Genomic DNA, 17,929 nt, shown 5'->3' on the forward strand with positions numbered 1-17,929 from the left:
GAGTGTAACTACCCATAACTACGCAAGGTTGTTTCCTTTGAAAAATGGTTAACATGTTTCAGATGTTCCTTCAGATTCTTAAGATAATTACATCCTAGCCCTAACCTCCTGAAGGATGAGGGGGGGGGATGGCAATGGGCAGGGTTTGAACCCTGGACCTTCAAGACCATAGAATGTCAATCCAGAGTGCATACCAAACAACCAGGTTAGAGGAATTTTCCTGTCTTGGAGTGTCTGAATCTGAGGTACAAAACAAATCAGTAATAACAATTATGGAAGTGACAAATACAGTATGGTCAAGTCTCCAGTTGAATAAAAAGGAAAAGTTTCAGTCCAAGGAAGTCGCTTTTGTTTGTTTACTTTCAGGAATGAAGATTAATATGTCCTAGCCCAAATCTCTTGCAGGAGAGCAGGAGATGGTAGCTGGCATGATTGGAAATCAGAACTGTAGTGACAAAAGTCGGAAGAACTGATCATGATCAAGCAGCCAGGTGAAGAACAAGGATGAGTGAACTGTTCCTGATGCATACATAACATTACTAAAACACTCTGACATACACCAAACAAAAAAATGTATTAGTTCATATAATTATAATATGGAACAGATCAAGTAAGCTTCAAAAGCCAAATGTTCAGTGTTAAAAAGGTAGTGACAAAATAGCCTTGACACCAAAGCATCATGCTTGTACGTTTTGGTCAAAACTAAGTGAAGTCCATGTCTAAGTGTTTGAAACTTTTCCTAGACAATAGTATGAGCGTTTCTTCCTCTTCATCTGTGTAGCAGTGGCTTATAATTTGCAAACAAAAATTGACAGGGAAGCACTATAAAACTAGAGCATTAATCAAAGTATTAAATACAATAAACTGCTTATATAGCTATCAGTAGTAAGCAGTGCAGTGTAGCCAGATGGCATCTGGAGATATGGTGGAATATGAAAAAAATTTAAACTGAATGCAAATAGCTAATTAAAAGATATACATTGGCTATGCTTTAATTAATGCACACATACATGTCAGCCAATTAAAATGAAGTTTTCATCAATAATTATTCAATTTTAAGTCATTTGAAATCTTTATTTTTAAAAATGTGATTTAAAAAAAAATCTTTGAAAATGTTTTATTATATAGTCAGAATTGAAAAAAATCTCTGATTAATATGTCTATTTCAATGAGAATACCCCTTTGAATACCAATTTTAAAAAACTTAGAAAATGATATTTATACTAATTATAAAAACTAGGGATGCAATTTAAATTTCTTATTTTATAATAATCAGTTTATTTTAGAGGAATACATTACATGCTGAAATTGTTTATAAAGGGCTGCTCATTTTTTTTTTGTTAAAAATTTTTTTTACCCTTTTTTTACAATTTGTTTTCAAACCTCTGACTATCTTAATGTGGGTAACATACTTTTGAAAAAAAAAATTATTGAGTCTAGATAAAAGATGGACTTTTTTCTTAGGGTAAGATTTCATAGTTTATGACTTCAGTAGACAAATATTTTGACTAGATTAATGCTGAAATATTTAAATCACAAAAAAGCACTTTTTTATACATATATAGTCTCACTTTCAGTGCTCTTAAATCCATTTTGTCTCACTATTAGTACTCTTTTACCCTATTTTGTCTCACTATTAGTACTCTTTTACCCTATTTTGTCTCACTATTAGTACTCTTTTACCCTATTTTGTCTCACTATCAGTACTCAGAACTCTCAATCAGAATCCAGAGTGGAATATACAATTAATGAAATGTTCAAAAGAAATAATGATGCTATAAAATTTATTTTAAAATGTTTGTATATTCTAATCCAAATAGCTTTGAAAGTATTGCAAAGGTAACACAAGCTTAAAAAAAAAATCATTAGTCCTCACCTTCATCATCAAAACCACAGTATTTAGAGCAATCAAGGTCATGATGAAATACTCAAACTTGGTGGACTGAACCAGCTGCCAAATTTTATACTTGACAGAATTTTTGTTCTTGGGAATAAATCGGCAGTGTGGCTTGGCGTTGATGGCAAAGTCTATACATTGTTTCTAGTAAAGAAAGTAGACAAAGTAGTTGACATTAAAGGCATTGTAAAGGTTATAGAATGGGTTAGAGCAACTAGCAGTCTCATAAACAAACATGTGTATCTCGACTACTGATGTGTATCTCAACTATTAAACTAGAGCAACCTGGTTCTTATCCATTTCCTGATCCATCAGCTCATTCTCTCCTTGTTCTTGGAAGGTGATGATGATCAGGGCAACAAAGATGTTCACAAAGAAAAATGGGAAGACAATGAAGAAGACCACGTAGAATAAAGACATTTCCATACGATGCACTGGCTTGGGGCCATGATCTTCTGATGTGGAATCCATAGAATGTTTCAACACACTGAAAGGAAACAAATATTGTCATTAGTCTGTTGATTTATTTTTACATTGTTTGTAAAATGTTTTGCATGTTTCTGATGTTGAAGATAATTTAGTTCCTAGTCCAAAGTCCAAACCTCCCACAGGACAACGGGGGATGGTGGCAACAGCGTTTGAACCCAGGGCCATCAAGAGGACTGAACAACAGTCCAGTGTGAACACTGCATGACCAGTTAACCATTTTAGAATTGAATTTACCTAGTTAGAAATAATTTCAATATACAGTTAATATTAATAATATTAGTCTTTACTCCAAAGACATTTTTTAGCAGGGAAATATTCAAAATGACTATTGTTGTTTTATTGATTTAATTTTCTTTTTTTATCATGCAATGAAAGAAAAACACTCAAATATATACTTTCAAAACATATCAATTCATTAACTTAGTTAACACAACTCTGAAGATAAAAAATCAAAAGGTCCTCAGGAACACTCTGACAGTCTGTTTAATATAATGATAGGTAGAAAATACTGATTTGAAATGCAAAGATCTACCTATAGCTCAAGAGACTTGCACAAACAACAAATTAGGAAGACAAGAAAAAATGTCTGAGCTCCCCTCAGGTCACTTTACACTTGCAGTACCTGGACAGACAAGATGATGGGACATGTTCAATGTAGAAAAACAATATTACCTGGGCCATCCTTCTCCAGTAGTGACAGTAAACAATGTTAACATTGCCATCATAATGTTGTCATAATGAAAGTCCTGCCGTAACCACTCCCTGTCTTTGACTGTAGGTTGGTTAGACTGGACACCATACTCAAAGAACTGGCCCCTGATGTTAAAAAAGCACAATCCTTAGCAATATCAAGAAACAATTTTATAAATGAATAAGCACAATTAACATCAAACTAACTGTAAACTTTACAAATGTGACCAAAAAAATTAACAAGTCAAAGTGTTTATTACACTATATATATTTTTAACAAAAAGATAAACATATTTAGCATATAAGAAATACACTTTTAAATTATACAAAGGAGTTTTTTCTTAATTTATTAATTTCTGTAAAATAATAAGCAAATGTGTCATATACTCCTTTAAAAACTAACTGACTAACTGAAAGTATCAGAGACTTATTAAGTAAAAAAATTACTAAAATGTAAACATTGATTTCAAAAATATTAGCTACATTAAAAATGATAATCTAATTTTGAAGTGCAAAGAATAATCAATAGCTAATGCTTCCTTTTTTTTTAACTATTAATATTGCAGAACTGAAAAAAAAAATGTCAAAGCCAATACATCTTGCACTCAGAAACAAATCTAGTCTAAAATAATCAACAGGGAGTGTAAAAAGTGTTAGAAATAAATTTGTATTTGCTTCACTTACTGACACTCTTCTCTTGTTGACTTGGACTCGTCTGTGCAGTAGAAAAATCTGCCTTTAAATAACTGGACAGCAATGACAGCAAAAATAAATTGGAAGAGAATGTAGACAATTAGGATGTTGGAGACATTCTTCAGCGAGTTGACCACACAGTCAAACACAGCCTGGGAAAAGGGACAGAACAGTTGAAATTCAAAAGTAAAAAAAAAAAATTACAAAGTTGACTTTAGAATTAGAAGAATTTTTTTTCACATATCTCCATTTTATAAAGAATTGATGTAAAAAATACTAGCAGTACACATCCGCTATGCTTGTTGATTCGTTTCCATGCTTTATATTGATAATTATGGCCAGAGCAGTGAGGGCTAACTGGTCTTTATTTTATTTTCAAACTGAGGAAGTACCTCAACTATGCCATCCTCCTCATTTAAGCTGAACAGAAAAAGATTGTTTTGGGGATACATTCCTCCTCCATAAGAGTCAAGTGCCCTATCCAGTACAGCTTGTGTAAAAAATAGTAGTGTATCTACACTGCCTACAAAAGCAATGTCCAGAACATTGTTCACTATCTACATATGTCCACTCAGGGATGTCATACAGCCGACCCGGATTTTCTACCATTTCTTTGCCGATACCTCACAGTTGTACTAATCCTCAATTCCCTCAGAGGTTTCACATCTGGCAACAAAAATTAGTGCTACCGCTGCAAAGGTAAGCAAATGGAAGGTTGAGAATAAACTCAAGATGAAAGGAGATAATACTAAAGTTATTAAGATTGGCATTTAATATAATATTGTTGTAACTTCAGTGGCGGACTGAAAGGGTTAATGTGTGTGCGGCCTACTGATACACACGACTCAGGTCAATCATACAGGTCAACGGCTGTCGATATACAATGGACAGTACTGCTAGTTCATGCAAATATGACCAGTATTATGTTCATGTGACCGAAAGCCTTCATGGTCGAGAGACAGTGTGTAAGAAAGGACAGTCGAGTCCAGGACAGCAAGAGAAGGACTGTGCTGTACCTTGTGAGTCCTCGAAAATGTAGCTGTATGAGCTAGAGAGACTTGTAGTGATTAGTTAGGCACTTCTGTAGTGAAGCAAAGCATTTGAAGTTAGTGTAGCCAATTGTGTTTATTGGCTGTTGTTGATGTAATTGTAAATAAACCGCCACATTGTTTATTGAAGCTCTTGTTGCCAAGTTGATGTTTTAGATGTGTTGTGTTGTTGGGCAGTGTTTGCAGAAGGCCTGATAGAGAAGATCGTAAAAATATTGTAAAATTATTGAGTATATATTCACAGTTCTTCACAAGCTGACAGGTTCCTTTTGTCTTTGACGTCCACTATCTTTTCTTTGACACAACTCTTGTCTTTTGATCCTCACAAAAGTCATCTCTGCAAGGATTTTTCTCTACAGCTGCACAGATTAGGCCAGATTCAGCCATATAAGACAACAGAGTCAAGAAAAAAAAGCTAGCTGTAGCATTCATACTCTCCAAACCTTGTCTACTGCAATGCAGTATAGTCAATGACAAAATTGCTAAGCAGCAGCAAATACAGAAAAATGCTGAACAAATAGTACTGCACAAAACAAGACGTGATTCTACTATTGCTCTCTTGCATTCACTCCACTGGCTTCCTATGAATGCAAGAATCGACTACATTGCAGCCACACTTGTGCATCTACAACAAAGAAATGCCTTTGTACCTTAGTGAACTGTTCACTTCAAATGTCCTCCAGAGAGCACTCCATGGACTCAATGCTAGATCTTCTTAAAAATGATTGCTTCTATTATCAAAATGTACAACAATAAAATCAAAGCTTAAGAAGTACGTCTGTCACTAGTGTATACCTTCAATTTAGGGACCCTATTAATAGTCTTCAATGGTCTCAAAACTCTCAGGACTCGAAGTGATTTGATTGTGTTCAAATTTTTACCGGCGCTATCACTGTAAAGAAAAATAAAACAATACATTTACTGATATAAGAAACAAAACTTTTTTAGTTACAGTAAAAAATGCAGTAAGGCAAAAAGGATACTGATTTTTTAAAAAATAATAATAAAGTAGGAAAAAAAATTGAGTTTAGAAAAATAAACAATTGAATACAAAAATATATATATATATCTCATTCCAATGAATGATGTAGTGTTTACATGAAATTGTGAGTTAAAAAATTATTTAGTTCAAATTAATTGTGCCAAGAATCTATTCTTGGTTTATAAGGTTTAAAAAAAATTAAATATTTAACTCAAGAAAAGTGTATTTTGGATTCATGCCAAAACCTTAGAAATCCAGAAAAATTTTAAATAATACAACATTTGCAACAACAAGAACTTGAAATAAGTGAAATAATTTTGTAACATGCATTCAGAAAATGAAAACAAGACTATATGTTGAACTTCTTTCTAGTTTTAACCAAAAAAATTATAAGTTTTAATAAGAAAATGATTGGTTTGATCAATTTGAAATAAATGAGATAATAATCTTGTTCTTAGTTTTAGTTAATTTAAATAAAGTCAGTATCTTTACTTTCATAAGTAAACAAAAGAAAAAAAAGGCTTTTTTAATAAATCCCAAACAGAAAAAAACTTCACAGGATAATGTTGCTTGAAACATGCAGAAGTGAAACTCAGTGGAAGACCTCAAATCAAATGGATGGATAAAAACATTTGGTCAATGAAGCTCAACAAGTTTCTAAAATGTTCACAGACACGCTAGATGAACCTTGTCAAGATCAATATCGTTGAAATTGTTTATATGATTATGACATGCCCTGATGCTAAATAGTAAGCTGAGATTGGCTCAATTTAAAACAGATCTATGAGTTCCTGTTTAAGGAGGGAAGGGGTCAATATAGACATGTTGATGACTATTGTTACTAATGATAAAAAAACAAGTAATTTTTTTAATTATTCATTCTCAATATTTTGGGTACTTATTCATTCTTTTTTTTTTTTTATGTATTCATTCTCTCAATATTTTTTAATTTATTCATTTCTCTACATTTTTTTTTTATTTATTAATTCTCTCAATATTTTTTGTATTTCTTCATTCTCTCAATATTTGTTTTATTTATTAATTCCTAGGGAAATGATAAATATTAAAATAGACTAATATCGCAACTAATTATAATAAGAGAACAATAAAAATATAGTTCAATGTTTTATCTATATACTTCTGACTTAAATCAAGATTTAATTGTTAAAATTATCATAAATAAATTTCAATTACTAATAATCAATATGTATAAATGTCGCCATCCTGCCAGCATGCTGTAGTTTATTCAATAAAGACTTTAGGTCTATAGAAATACATTTTAAAACATTAAAAAACAAAATAATTGAGAGGAAATATTTTTAATGCCAAGTTGTCAGTTTCGAAAGTTGGGCATTTCCATGGCAACACTAAGAGCTGTCTAACAAGTCTGGTGATTGAAATTCCTCATTTCCAGATGATTCACCACCATTTGTTTTTACAACTGTAACAATATTCTTTGATTTATTCTTTTTTTTTTTTTTTCAGAAATTTTTTTCTGTCCTCTTCAAAGTAAAAATCAGAGGAATAGTACAAAATATAGAACAGCTAACAAAGAATTTAGAATTAATGAGAACAAAATATTAATTTTAATCAAATAAAAGTAAACAAGAATTGATGTGCCAACTGTTAATCTCTATCCAAGACAAGTAATGAGGTGAAAAAGACTAATATTGATTATAATATTGACAATTTTTTGAACATTTAAAAAAATACGTTGAGTTTCCCTAGTGGAAAATAATTAAATCTCTAAAGTATAAATTTATAAAGAAACAGCACTAAAAATTTCAATATTTTTACTATGATGAAATAAGCCTTTAAGGCTAATACGCCTAAACGAAATGATTGCAAAGCCTACAAGCATCTATGCTTTCCACAGGTTACAAGTTACTCCCAGAGATAATAAAAAAAAAAAGGAATTTATTTCACATGGTGTAGCATCAACATCAACACACGCACACGTACAAAGTAAATGATGTACTCTAACTGCATGAAAGACAAGTTTCCTTTGGCGCTAAAGTCTCATGACACACACACAGGACATTGATGTAGATAGAACAACTAGACATGCTTTCAGTGTCAGGGTACAAGTTTTAACATCTACATAATAACAGCTAGCCAATATTAATACATCTGCTAACAACTTTAAATGATCAATCTAAACATTTTATCTAATTTTTGTATAATACTTAAATAAATAAATATATATATTTATATATATAATACAGGCTATTTATTTAATCTCTAAAAAAAAACCCTCTTTAATTCTTAAAAAAGAGAAGGTTTAAAGTAACTTGGCCAATAGTAATGAACAATTTTGAAGTGTGACAGTGGTAGGCAACAGGGGAAGACAAATGTCACAGGATGCATTCTTACTAGCCTGCAGTCAATACTACACATCACTACTTGGCACAAACTCCATCCATTTTGCTGGTGTATACACGTTTTTTTTTCTCTTTGTTTTTTTCTAATTTCACTTACCTATGTAATGCACTGATAATATCAGAAAAGAAAATCAGAGAGATATATAATTGATTGACAAATGATGATTGGATGAAAATGTTAAGCTACTGGTGAGCCATGCCCTAATATTGAGGGATGGCATGGCATGGCTGATATTGCAGAAAAAATTTATCAGCATGCGGGCTGGGCTGATTTTTGTTGCTATGAGAGAGATTAACAGGGAGAGCATGGAAAATGTTTTACTATAATGTCTTCAAAAAAAGAAAGAGTGGATTAAAAATGGCAATTATATAATGCAACAAAGGAAGTATTTTATAAGACAGCTTACTTTTGCTTAAGTTGCCATGAATATTAAGACTATTTATTGTAAGAATATTTTCACATTTCTGTGCCTTTATCAATTAGTCTAGTTTAACATTCCACTTCTTACCAAATATTAATCAACAAAAATGATCATAAATTTTGATGTTTCTTTAGTTATGCTTGTAGGTTACGATATCTCTCTTTTTTTTTTTAAACAAAAGAGTACTAGAATTATTTAAAGATCATAATATGTAGTCATTGTAAACTAAATTTATCACTGAATAAAGATTTCTAGCATTTAATAAAGGTAAACAATTTCATGACATCTGTATTGTCATTAACAACTAAAAGAAAAATAGTAGATTTATTTTCTTTAAAATCATAAAGCTTTATTCTACAAATAAAATTGTTTTTTAATATCTTTTGCATGTAATAAAAGACTCTCAAGTAAGCGTTATTTAATTTACATTTAATTTTGTATTGTGACAGCAGACTATTTCCTACATTAGTTTAGTGGAAGACTTGATCAAATCACATGAAATAAGGGAGACCATTCCATCAATTTGATACATTCAAAAACAAGGGCAGAGTTGCCAATATTTATATTTCAACCATTCATTTTTTTTTTTTAAATCAATCAAAACACATATAAAAAATAAGTAAACGATTTGACTGCATTCAATTAATAATACATATGTTATTAAAATGTGCTTTTTTTTTTCTTCTTTTTTTGTGTATTTGAAAAACAAATGGTAAGAAATGTTAATTAAAAATGATATCTTAAAAGATCTTCATGAAAAGAAAGCAATAGCTCAACCTAATCAAGTCACCTTTGGTTTTGGCAACACTGATGAAGTTTACATCCAGGAAAATACACTTTGGATAAAATCTGGTCAAACTAAGTTCCTCAAAATGGCAAATAAAAACTTACTTAAAAACAAAAGCCACCAGAGCACAAATAACCACAGTTGCATCCAGAATGTTCCACAGGTCACGAATGTAAGAGCCAGGGTGAAGAATGATCCCTAAGTCAACAGCCTAAAAGAATGAAGATTACTTAATAAAAAATTTTTTTTTTATAAAATACTGAAAATGAAAAAAAAAAATTATCAAGCGCTCAAGGAGGACAGGCTTTAGAACAAATAAGGCTATGCTTATAAATAATAATGAATTACAAACTGAAAACCATGAGGTTTGTAAGGTCTTCTATAGACCTGGTTGTTTTCTGTAAGGTCTTCTATAGACCTGGTTGTTTTCTGTAAGGTCTTCTATAGACCTGGTTGTTTTCTGTAAGGTCTTTTATAGACCTGGTTGTTTTCTGTAAGGTCTTCTATAGACCTGGTTGTTTTCTGTAAGGTCTTCTATAGACCTGGTTGATTTCTGTAAGGTCTTCTATAGACCTAGTTGTTTTCTGTAAGGTCTTCTATAGACCTGGTTGTTTTCTGTAAGGACTTCTATAGACCTAGTTGTTTTCTGTAAGGTCTTCTATAGACCTGGTTGTTTTCAGATTACTTGGTAACAGTTGACAGATAATGTAAATAATTTATTGGTTTCCCCTAAAGTTTTTAAAATGTATTAACATTTTCCTTATTTGAACTTTACATATAGGTATGTAATTGATTCCAACAATATTTAAGCTACTAATGTATCACTTTTAAATTTTGTTTGAACAATTTTTTAAATGTCCCCAAAGTTCCAAGATATTTTTTTTAACATTTTTGCAACCTGTAGTAATTTATCTTTGTTTTACTTTTTAATTATTTTCATCACTGTCTAAAAAATCATAACTCAGTACAACTCAAATAGCAAGTTATTCACCTAGTCTATTGAATTCATCATAAATCATTTCTGACCATTCTAATGTATATCTATTATGAAGCAATGGAGCATAAAAACAAAATAATAGGTTGTTGTCATTTTGCATATTACTTCAGGAATCTGCATTATTACAAATGTTGATTATTATCAACAAAAAGGGAAATGCTTCAAATTTTCAGTCATCTACAATGTTGCAATAAGGCACTTAATTAGAATCTGCAAGGAAAGTGGGCAGGCCCAAGTAAACCTAGAAGAGGTCAGTCATCAGTGAGGCTCAGGATACTTTAATGACATGGAAGCAGATGAAGAAAGCTCAGTTTGCTGGATATGTGTGGTTACAGTTCTATGCTCCCTTTGGGTCACCAGGAATAAGTAAGTACCATGTTCTATTTTAAATTCTGTGTAACTGAAGAAATACCCAAAAATGGTAGCATTATATACATTTAATGTTTTGTGGAACAACATTAACAATGCAATGTTCAGCAGCCATGTTGTGCCATTCATATTGAGTAGTAAAAAAAAAAAAAGAAAGTTGTTGATTGATCAGTAAGCATCAAATATAAAAATCAATGCACATTTCATTACTATTTTTAAAAAAAATTACCTTTAAAACTAATTCAATGGTAAAGACTCCAGTAAAGACAAAATCAAAATAGTTGAGAATTTTATTTTTGTAGGATTCTTCAAAAACAGGATCCTCTGCAGCAAGTGCCACAGAACTGGCACAAATGACTATCATGATGAACAGGTCAAAGTAGCGCAAGTTGACCACAAAATGACAGAAACGACGAATTCTGTTTGGAAAAAAATATTTTTAAAAAGAAATAAAGCAACTGTAAATTAGATCACAATAAGTTACATATTTGCTAGTAGGTTACATCAGTGATCAACTTACGGATTGGTGGGACCAAAAATAAACATAGAACTATAAGGCAACATAGGTTTGGGTCCAGTAAAACCTCCATTTTCTGTTTGACTAGTGACTCTAGGTGGAACATCAGCTGTGCCACTACTTGTGGTACTGGCTATAAGAAGATAAAAATGAGTAGTTCATATAGCATTTGAAATTTTAAAGAGAAAATATTTCATACCACCTAAGTGATTCGCTTTTTATAGATTTTATTGATTGACTATAATAACATAAATTACAATTGCAACTTGAAAGTAATATTGAAGATATCACTGAAATACAGCTATGCAAGACATATGGTTAAACTAAATATTTTTTTTGTTTTCTATTGGGAAATAACTAAACTACAGTATATGTCTGTCATGATAAAAATATGGTAGATGACAGTTAAAAGTTTTGTAACAAAGTTGCTCTATATAAGAAATAATATATATAAAGACTACCTAATATTAGAAAAGTGACATGTTTAAAGTCAGTTATTAATAGCAATTTATGCAGTCTATCCTAATTTCAAGATAACCAAGAAACCTTTTCACACTTATATCTTTTTTTTTATTACAAATAAATTAATTTTTAGTGATTATTTTTTTTTAAATGTTGACATTACTTGTTTATGAACCATTATTCTTGGCTATGAGTATATTTTTTTCGAACATTTTCATTTATTTCTCTTTATTACTTCACCAACCTGTATCTGACATATCATCCTCAGTGTTATTAGCAAGTGGCATTGTTACAGAGGAGGTCTTAATGCCAGCGTCAACTACAGTAGCCACTGTGATCTTCTTGTCACGATTGTCCTTCAGGTTATTCTGACTCAGGTTAATGTCCACTCTGTTGCCAGTGCTGAAATCATATACACACAGTTATAGAAGGTTCTTGTTCCACCATTTATATTCTTTGAATTATCTTGAAAAGAAAACAAAATATCAGTAATAGACACAGTACAATATTGTCCTATGGTATTTAAAGCTCACTAGTTGAAATTTGCCGTCTTGTTTTCCTCGTTATTTTGAGGAGACGGAGGGCAGATGTTCACTAAAGGTGGCCTCCCTTGAGCAGCAAACTGTTCAGCCATTTCTTTCTCAAGCTCTTCACGTCTCTAGTGAATAGCAAAATGAATGGAGTTAAAGTTCATATTATGCACATGAACATATTTTAGGATTACAATTTCATCAATTTTGATTTAAAGTGTGTACATTTTTTTTCTCTAAATATACACAATTTTATTTGTTATCTTCATTTTCTTTTAACCACATGTCAGGAATTAACATTTTACAAAAAAAAATTTAATCAAAGCTCTTTTTTCTTTAAGTTTATATATGGTATAAGCATAATTTATTCAGGGCTAATGAATACCTCTATATATAAATGTTTTGAAGAATATTCAGCAAGATCAGGCTTTTTTTTTAACTAATGCATACTACAATTATTACTTTTTTACAAGTAAATAAAAAAAAGTAAAAATCTAAGTAAAATATGCTCTAAAGTACTCTAAGCTATGACTTATTGTACCATGCAGTAAATTTTAATCTAACAGTAAAAAATTAAGACATCCTTCCCCCTAAACATTACAAATTAATCTGAAAAAGTTTAGTTCTAAAGTAAATGTAATAAATATATTATGCAACATTGCTTTACAGGTTTTTTACTGAACTGAATTCATATACAGTCAACAGGGTTGGATTACCATATTTTCACGCATATACCCCACATATGCTCCCTACCCCACACACATGTATACCCCCACACAAGTTAAAAAATAAGTAAAAACGAACTCGTACAACCCAAACCCTTTTTTATCCCATGCGTGCAAAGCTTCACTTGCACATAAAGGTGTTGCTCATCAGACGTGTCCATCAATGAATATGATAAATGTTTCGATGGTTTCACTAACTTTAGCAAGAACATTAGTGAGACTGGCGAATGATTGTAGATGTCTATACATTTCGACATTACCATTATTGGCAAATTGGTTTAGTTGCTGACTTACTTGTCACAATTTATTACTGATATATGAAATATTCTCTGCTGCATCAGTACTATTTGTTTTCTTGAAGTTTATAATGAAATGGTCATAAAGCTTTCCTATATACATTTCACAACCGCACAGCAAACTATACGAGGTATTAAGATCCACTGGTATGACCATAGTTTATGTTATGCTTTGTTTATAAGTAACATAAATTTTGTAAACCCCATACAGCTCCCCTTCCTTAGTAAAAACTTGTACAAGCCACGGGTTATATGCATGAAAATACAGTATAAATAGCTATTTTGAATGCATCATCATATGTAGCTTAATCAGAATAAAAACATATTTTATTTTTGAACCAGAAGAACAAGAAATTATTTATTAATATATAAGACATTGCTTTAATACTATAAAATGACTGAATTTATTTTTAAATAATATATAAAGTACTCGTTGTATTTTACCTTCATTGATGTTGCCCCTCCCCAAGAGAACAGCTATTCTACACCTAACTAGTTCAATAATTGTTAAATTATCTTTAGAGAAACACTTACTATGCTTAATGTACACAAAACCAAGCTGAACTATAAAAGAAATCATAAAACATCATAGACTTCTTTGCAATTAACATTTTCAACTATGGACAGATAAAATTTCAATAAACTTAGTCTCTATCATACTGATTAATATGATCAACATACAACTAGTCTAACAATGATATCTGATATTCAATGTTTAAGAATTTTAATACTATTTCCATAAAACTTATAGATATTTCATGTTTACTATTTTTAAGGATTTAGATATGATTTTCATTAACCTTAATACTTGTAGATATATCATATTCACTAGATTCAATGGTTTTAATGTTTGTCAAACTATTCAAGTCAAACCTTTACATATTTAACTCTTTCCGTAATTAATTTCCTTGTTTCCATAGTATTATTCATTTTGCTGATTTGCATTTCACTATCCTGTTATGATTAAACTTCAATAACTTTTATTTTTGTTATCTGAAAATGTTATATTTGGTATTGAATTATAGGATAATGCATGCTCTTTTAACACAACACAAATTAAAGTTTATAAATTCAAAATCAATCTAGTTTAATGTGTGTCAAATCAATGTTGGCATCACCAAATAGGAGAGAAAGAGTTAATATTCACATATTCCCCACAGAGACATGTAAAAAGCATTGCATGCAAAGCTGATGTACAAACGCATGTCCAAAACAATTAATTTGCAACTCTGAAGAAAGAGAAATATAGGAATAGGAATAAATGATAATGAAATATAAATCTTTAAAACCTCCAGAAAATTTAGACATATCCTATGAAGTTAATCTCTTTAGGTAGGCCTACATTTATTATTAGCAACAGCCCTCCCCCCCAATTTATTATAGATTTGATAATAGACTTTATGCCTACCAATACTTTCAATTGTAATAAACTTTTCAAATTTACTTCAGATTATTAAAGTACCCTCATTTTTATTCACAGAAATGAATACTTAATAATTTGTTTTTGTTATTCTATGTAATTATCCTAGGCTAAGATGAGATTGAAATCAGTAGATTTATTTTTAGAGAGCCAGTCACTAATGCAAGCCTTTCAGTTTCACGACTGAAGGAGACCAACAAATTACAAACTACATGGGAATATTGGTCTCTGATTCCAGATCAATGCTGTCAAGGTAATTGAAATGTACGTTTGTAAGTGACATTACATTTTGATGGCTCCAAAGAATGCAAATCTAAACTGTTTGACTCAATTCAAAATATTTTGTAACTATCATAAAAGTACTATTGCACTACATACAATTTTCATGCAAAATAATTTAGTAAACTGCATCTGGGATATTACACCATATGAGGCTTACTAAGGTGCATTATAATTGATTATGCAGTCCTAGGGAAAATTACTAACTAAATATTTTAAAATAATTAACATTTTTTTATAATTATTAGCTAAATATTTAAAACCCAAAGACTAGTTAATATTTATTTGTTACTTTATTTGTTAAAATGATATTGCAAATGGATTCTTTTAATTTTTTGAATTTAAAACATCTTAGCTTCTTTAGGATACAACATGTAAAAGTGTTGTAAAATAGTTATCTTCTTGTTCCCCATATTGCATGAGTGAAAGTATGTTGTGAATAAAATGTCAATGTTATGATCTTTGGAGTATTTTTGTGTAGTTATTTTTGACGACAAAGGAACTATTATACTTTTTCATGTCAAAACATTTTTTTTTTAAATATATTGGGTCTATTATACTGAAATTCAATCTAGTTCTCTAGTATAATCATGTAACCAATTCATTAGAATTAAATACTGTTTTCTATGGAAGTTCTGATAACCACTACTTGTGTTTAAATTCCTATTAATGTTTAGATAGTTTTTAAAATCTGGCTTGAGTATTACATCGTATTATAAAAATAAACAACAAAATGCATCATAATATAATCTTATAAAATGTATGCTGAAGTCAAAAGTTGTGTGCAGTGAACAATACAGAGGTGCATAGATTAGATTAGAAAGTGCAAAGACTTACTACTGCTTCTTCTGCTTCCTGTTCCTCTTCAGCCGCAGTTAACTCCTGGGCATTAGCCAGATTGTCCACAGCAATGGCCAAAAACACATTCAGCAGAGTGTCTTTTATTTATTAAAGAAACTTTATTTTGAAATAAATTCCAGATTATTATGTTTATTTACAATCAGGCTAATCTATTATTGGGTCAAAAAGATATAATAATTATGCTGCTAAACTGATATAGATTATTATTATTGCTATTTTCTGAGTAAAAAAAAAAAAAAGTTAGACTTAGAGTGTGTGGATGAGGAAAACATGAACATGATCCAGAACATATTTTAAAAAGTTGATTTATAAATACACAACTAACTTCTCGGACACTCTGAACTCAAGGATACAGTTTCCAAAAAGCACAAGCACAATGAAATACAAAGAAAAAAACATTCCTTCTTTCTCTATGCCGCCATGAGCCTTGATCCCATTGTACATCACTTCATTCCAATCTTCACCAGTCAGGATCTTGGGAAGAAAATAGTTGCATTCAGTAAGGAAAACAAAGTTAAAGAAATATACTTGTGCACCATTAAATTGCCTTTTTATTGTCAGACCGATGTTTCTACAGGTTAATAAGCAATTCCAATCAAAATGTTTAATTAAAGAAAAATAGTTTTCTTATATAAACAAAAATTGTGCAAATATCCTGCAATGATGTAGTATGAAACAACAACAAAAAGTTGTGCAAAAAGTAAAAATAATTACCTGAAATACTGTGAGCAAAGCTATTGGGAATGTGTCAAAATGAGCAGACGGTCGGCCTTCTTCAAAATTCATTCTGTAATGATCAAGGGGAATATTTCAAGTCAATATTTGTTGGGAGTTAACACTTTAGTATTTATGCCTGAAATAAAGAACTTCTACAGCAGAAACTAAAATGAAATGTGTAATCAATGAATATTTAAACTATTGTGTTTAAAAAAATATGATGCATTGTTAGATTGTTGCAGTTGTGAAATTATATTTGTAGACATTTGATCAAAGTAAGACTTACTCTCCGCCAAACAGCTGCATGCCCAATAGGGCAAAGACAATGATAAAAAGAAAGAGCAGAAACAAAAGACTGAGGATTGATCTCATACTGCTGAGCAAAGAGATGACTAGGTTTCTCAATGATGACCAATATCTGGACAAAATATGAATGGCAAAAATAAAGAAACAAATCAAATATAAAATAGCAACAATAAAGAAACAAATTAAATATAAATGAAAACAATAAAGCAATACATTTTTTTAAAAAGACAAATAAAAAATTTTCAGTGTATAACAATAATAATAAAAATAATAAACTATATTTTACAGATTTTATCCACTATGAAATTTTGTTGAAAACAATTGATACTTTCATTATTTCATTTCTATTATGAAATTAAAAATATATATCTTTTAAATACTAAAAGAAAGAAACTTAAGTTTTCAAAAGACAAATGCAACAATAGATAAACATACCTAGTGACTTTGAATATTCTAAGCAATCGAAGAGCTCTCAAGACACTAATACCAAATGATGATCCTTTTTTAAACTCTGACCAAATTACTTCTACTATACTACCAACAATAACCTATTGAATACAAAAAATCATTAATTATTTCAAGTCAAAATCGAAATGTGAAATTTAAATAAAACATGTCGCTCCCAGCATTCACTCAATTCTAGACAGGATATTAATTGAAACCTTTACACACAACAAAGTACCATTTCAAGAGATTTTATATTATATAAGTTACAGTCAATGGTTATTACATTAAACCTATTTATATCCATGTAATGGATATTTTTGAAAATAATGTATCTTTCAACATATATACCAATATAGATAGCATGACCTTTGACATAAATTTTCCAAAATCTCAAAGCAAACATCTTTCCTATAAAATCTGATCTAAACGAGGTCTGACTTAAGAAACAAGACCTAGAGTATCCAGGCGACTGGTTCGCAATGTATTAATATGTATCCTCAAGCAAACAATACACTACTTCTGTCTGTCAGATTTACCCTGCCCAACTCCTAACATTTTATTGCCACAGTAGATACCACAACTAAAAAAAATGACAAACAATTATTCGCCATGT

At 30.5% G+C, this 17,929-nt stretch overlaps 1 protein-coding gene across 3 annotated transcripts in view; it reads right to left on the bottom strand.

Moving 5' to 3' along the window:
• The window catches only part of LOC106059778 (voltage-dependent calcium channel type A subunit alpha-1-like), a 62,079-nt gene that overhangs the window by 35,325 nt on the left and 8,825 nt on the right, over nucleotides 1-17,929 (bottom strand). For 2 of the 3 annotated variants that reach the window (XM_056041205.1, XM_056041203.1), the window contains exons 12-26: nucleotides 17,305-17,417; nucleotides 16,850-16,981; nucleotides 16,561-16,633; nucleotides 16,200-16,320; nucleotides 15,823-15,923; nucleotides 12,269-12,393; nucleotides 11,980-12,137; nucleotides 11,277-11,406; nucleotides 10,986-11,175; nucleotides 9,495-9,601; nucleotides 5,614-5,710; nucleotides 3,761-3,921; nucleotides 3,059-3,202; nucleotides 2,183-2,384; nucleotides 1,877-2,041 (exon numbers count right to left, since the gene is read on the bottom strand). In XM_056041205.1, coding sequence (XP_055897180.1) covers nucleotides 1,877-2,041; nucleotides 2,183-2,384; nucleotides 3,059-3,202; nucleotides 3,761-3,921; nucleotides 5,614-5,710; nucleotides 9,495-9,601; nucleotides 10,986-11,175; nucleotides 11,277-11,406; nucleotides 11,980-12,137; nucleotides 12,269-12,393; nucleotides 15,823-15,923; nucleotides 16,200-16,320; nucleotides 16,561-16,633; nucleotides 16,850-16,981; nucleotides 17,305-17,417 — 2,019 coding nt within the window. The remainder of the gene's footprint in view (nucleotides 1-1,876; nucleotides 2,042-2,182; nucleotides 2,385-3,058; nucleotides 3,203-3,760; nucleotides 3,922-5,613; nucleotides 5,711-9,494; nucleotides 9,602-10,985; nucleotides 11,176-11,276; nucleotides 11,407-11,979; nucleotides 12,138-12,268; nucleotides 12,394-15,822; nucleotides 15,924-16,199; nucleotides 16,321-16,560; nucleotides 16,634-16,849; nucleotides 16,982-17,304; nucleotides 17,418-17,929) is intronic. The other variant, XM_056041204.1, reaches the window with a different exon arrangement.

The sequence above is a fragment of the Biomphalaria glabrata genome, chromosome 9, assembly GCF_947242115.1.
Source record: "Biomphalaria glabrata chromosome 9, xgBioGlab47.1, whole genome shotgun sequence".
NCBI classification, from domain to species: Eukaryota; Metazoa; Mollusca; class Gastropoda; family Planorbidae; genus Biomphalaria; species Biomphalaria glabrata.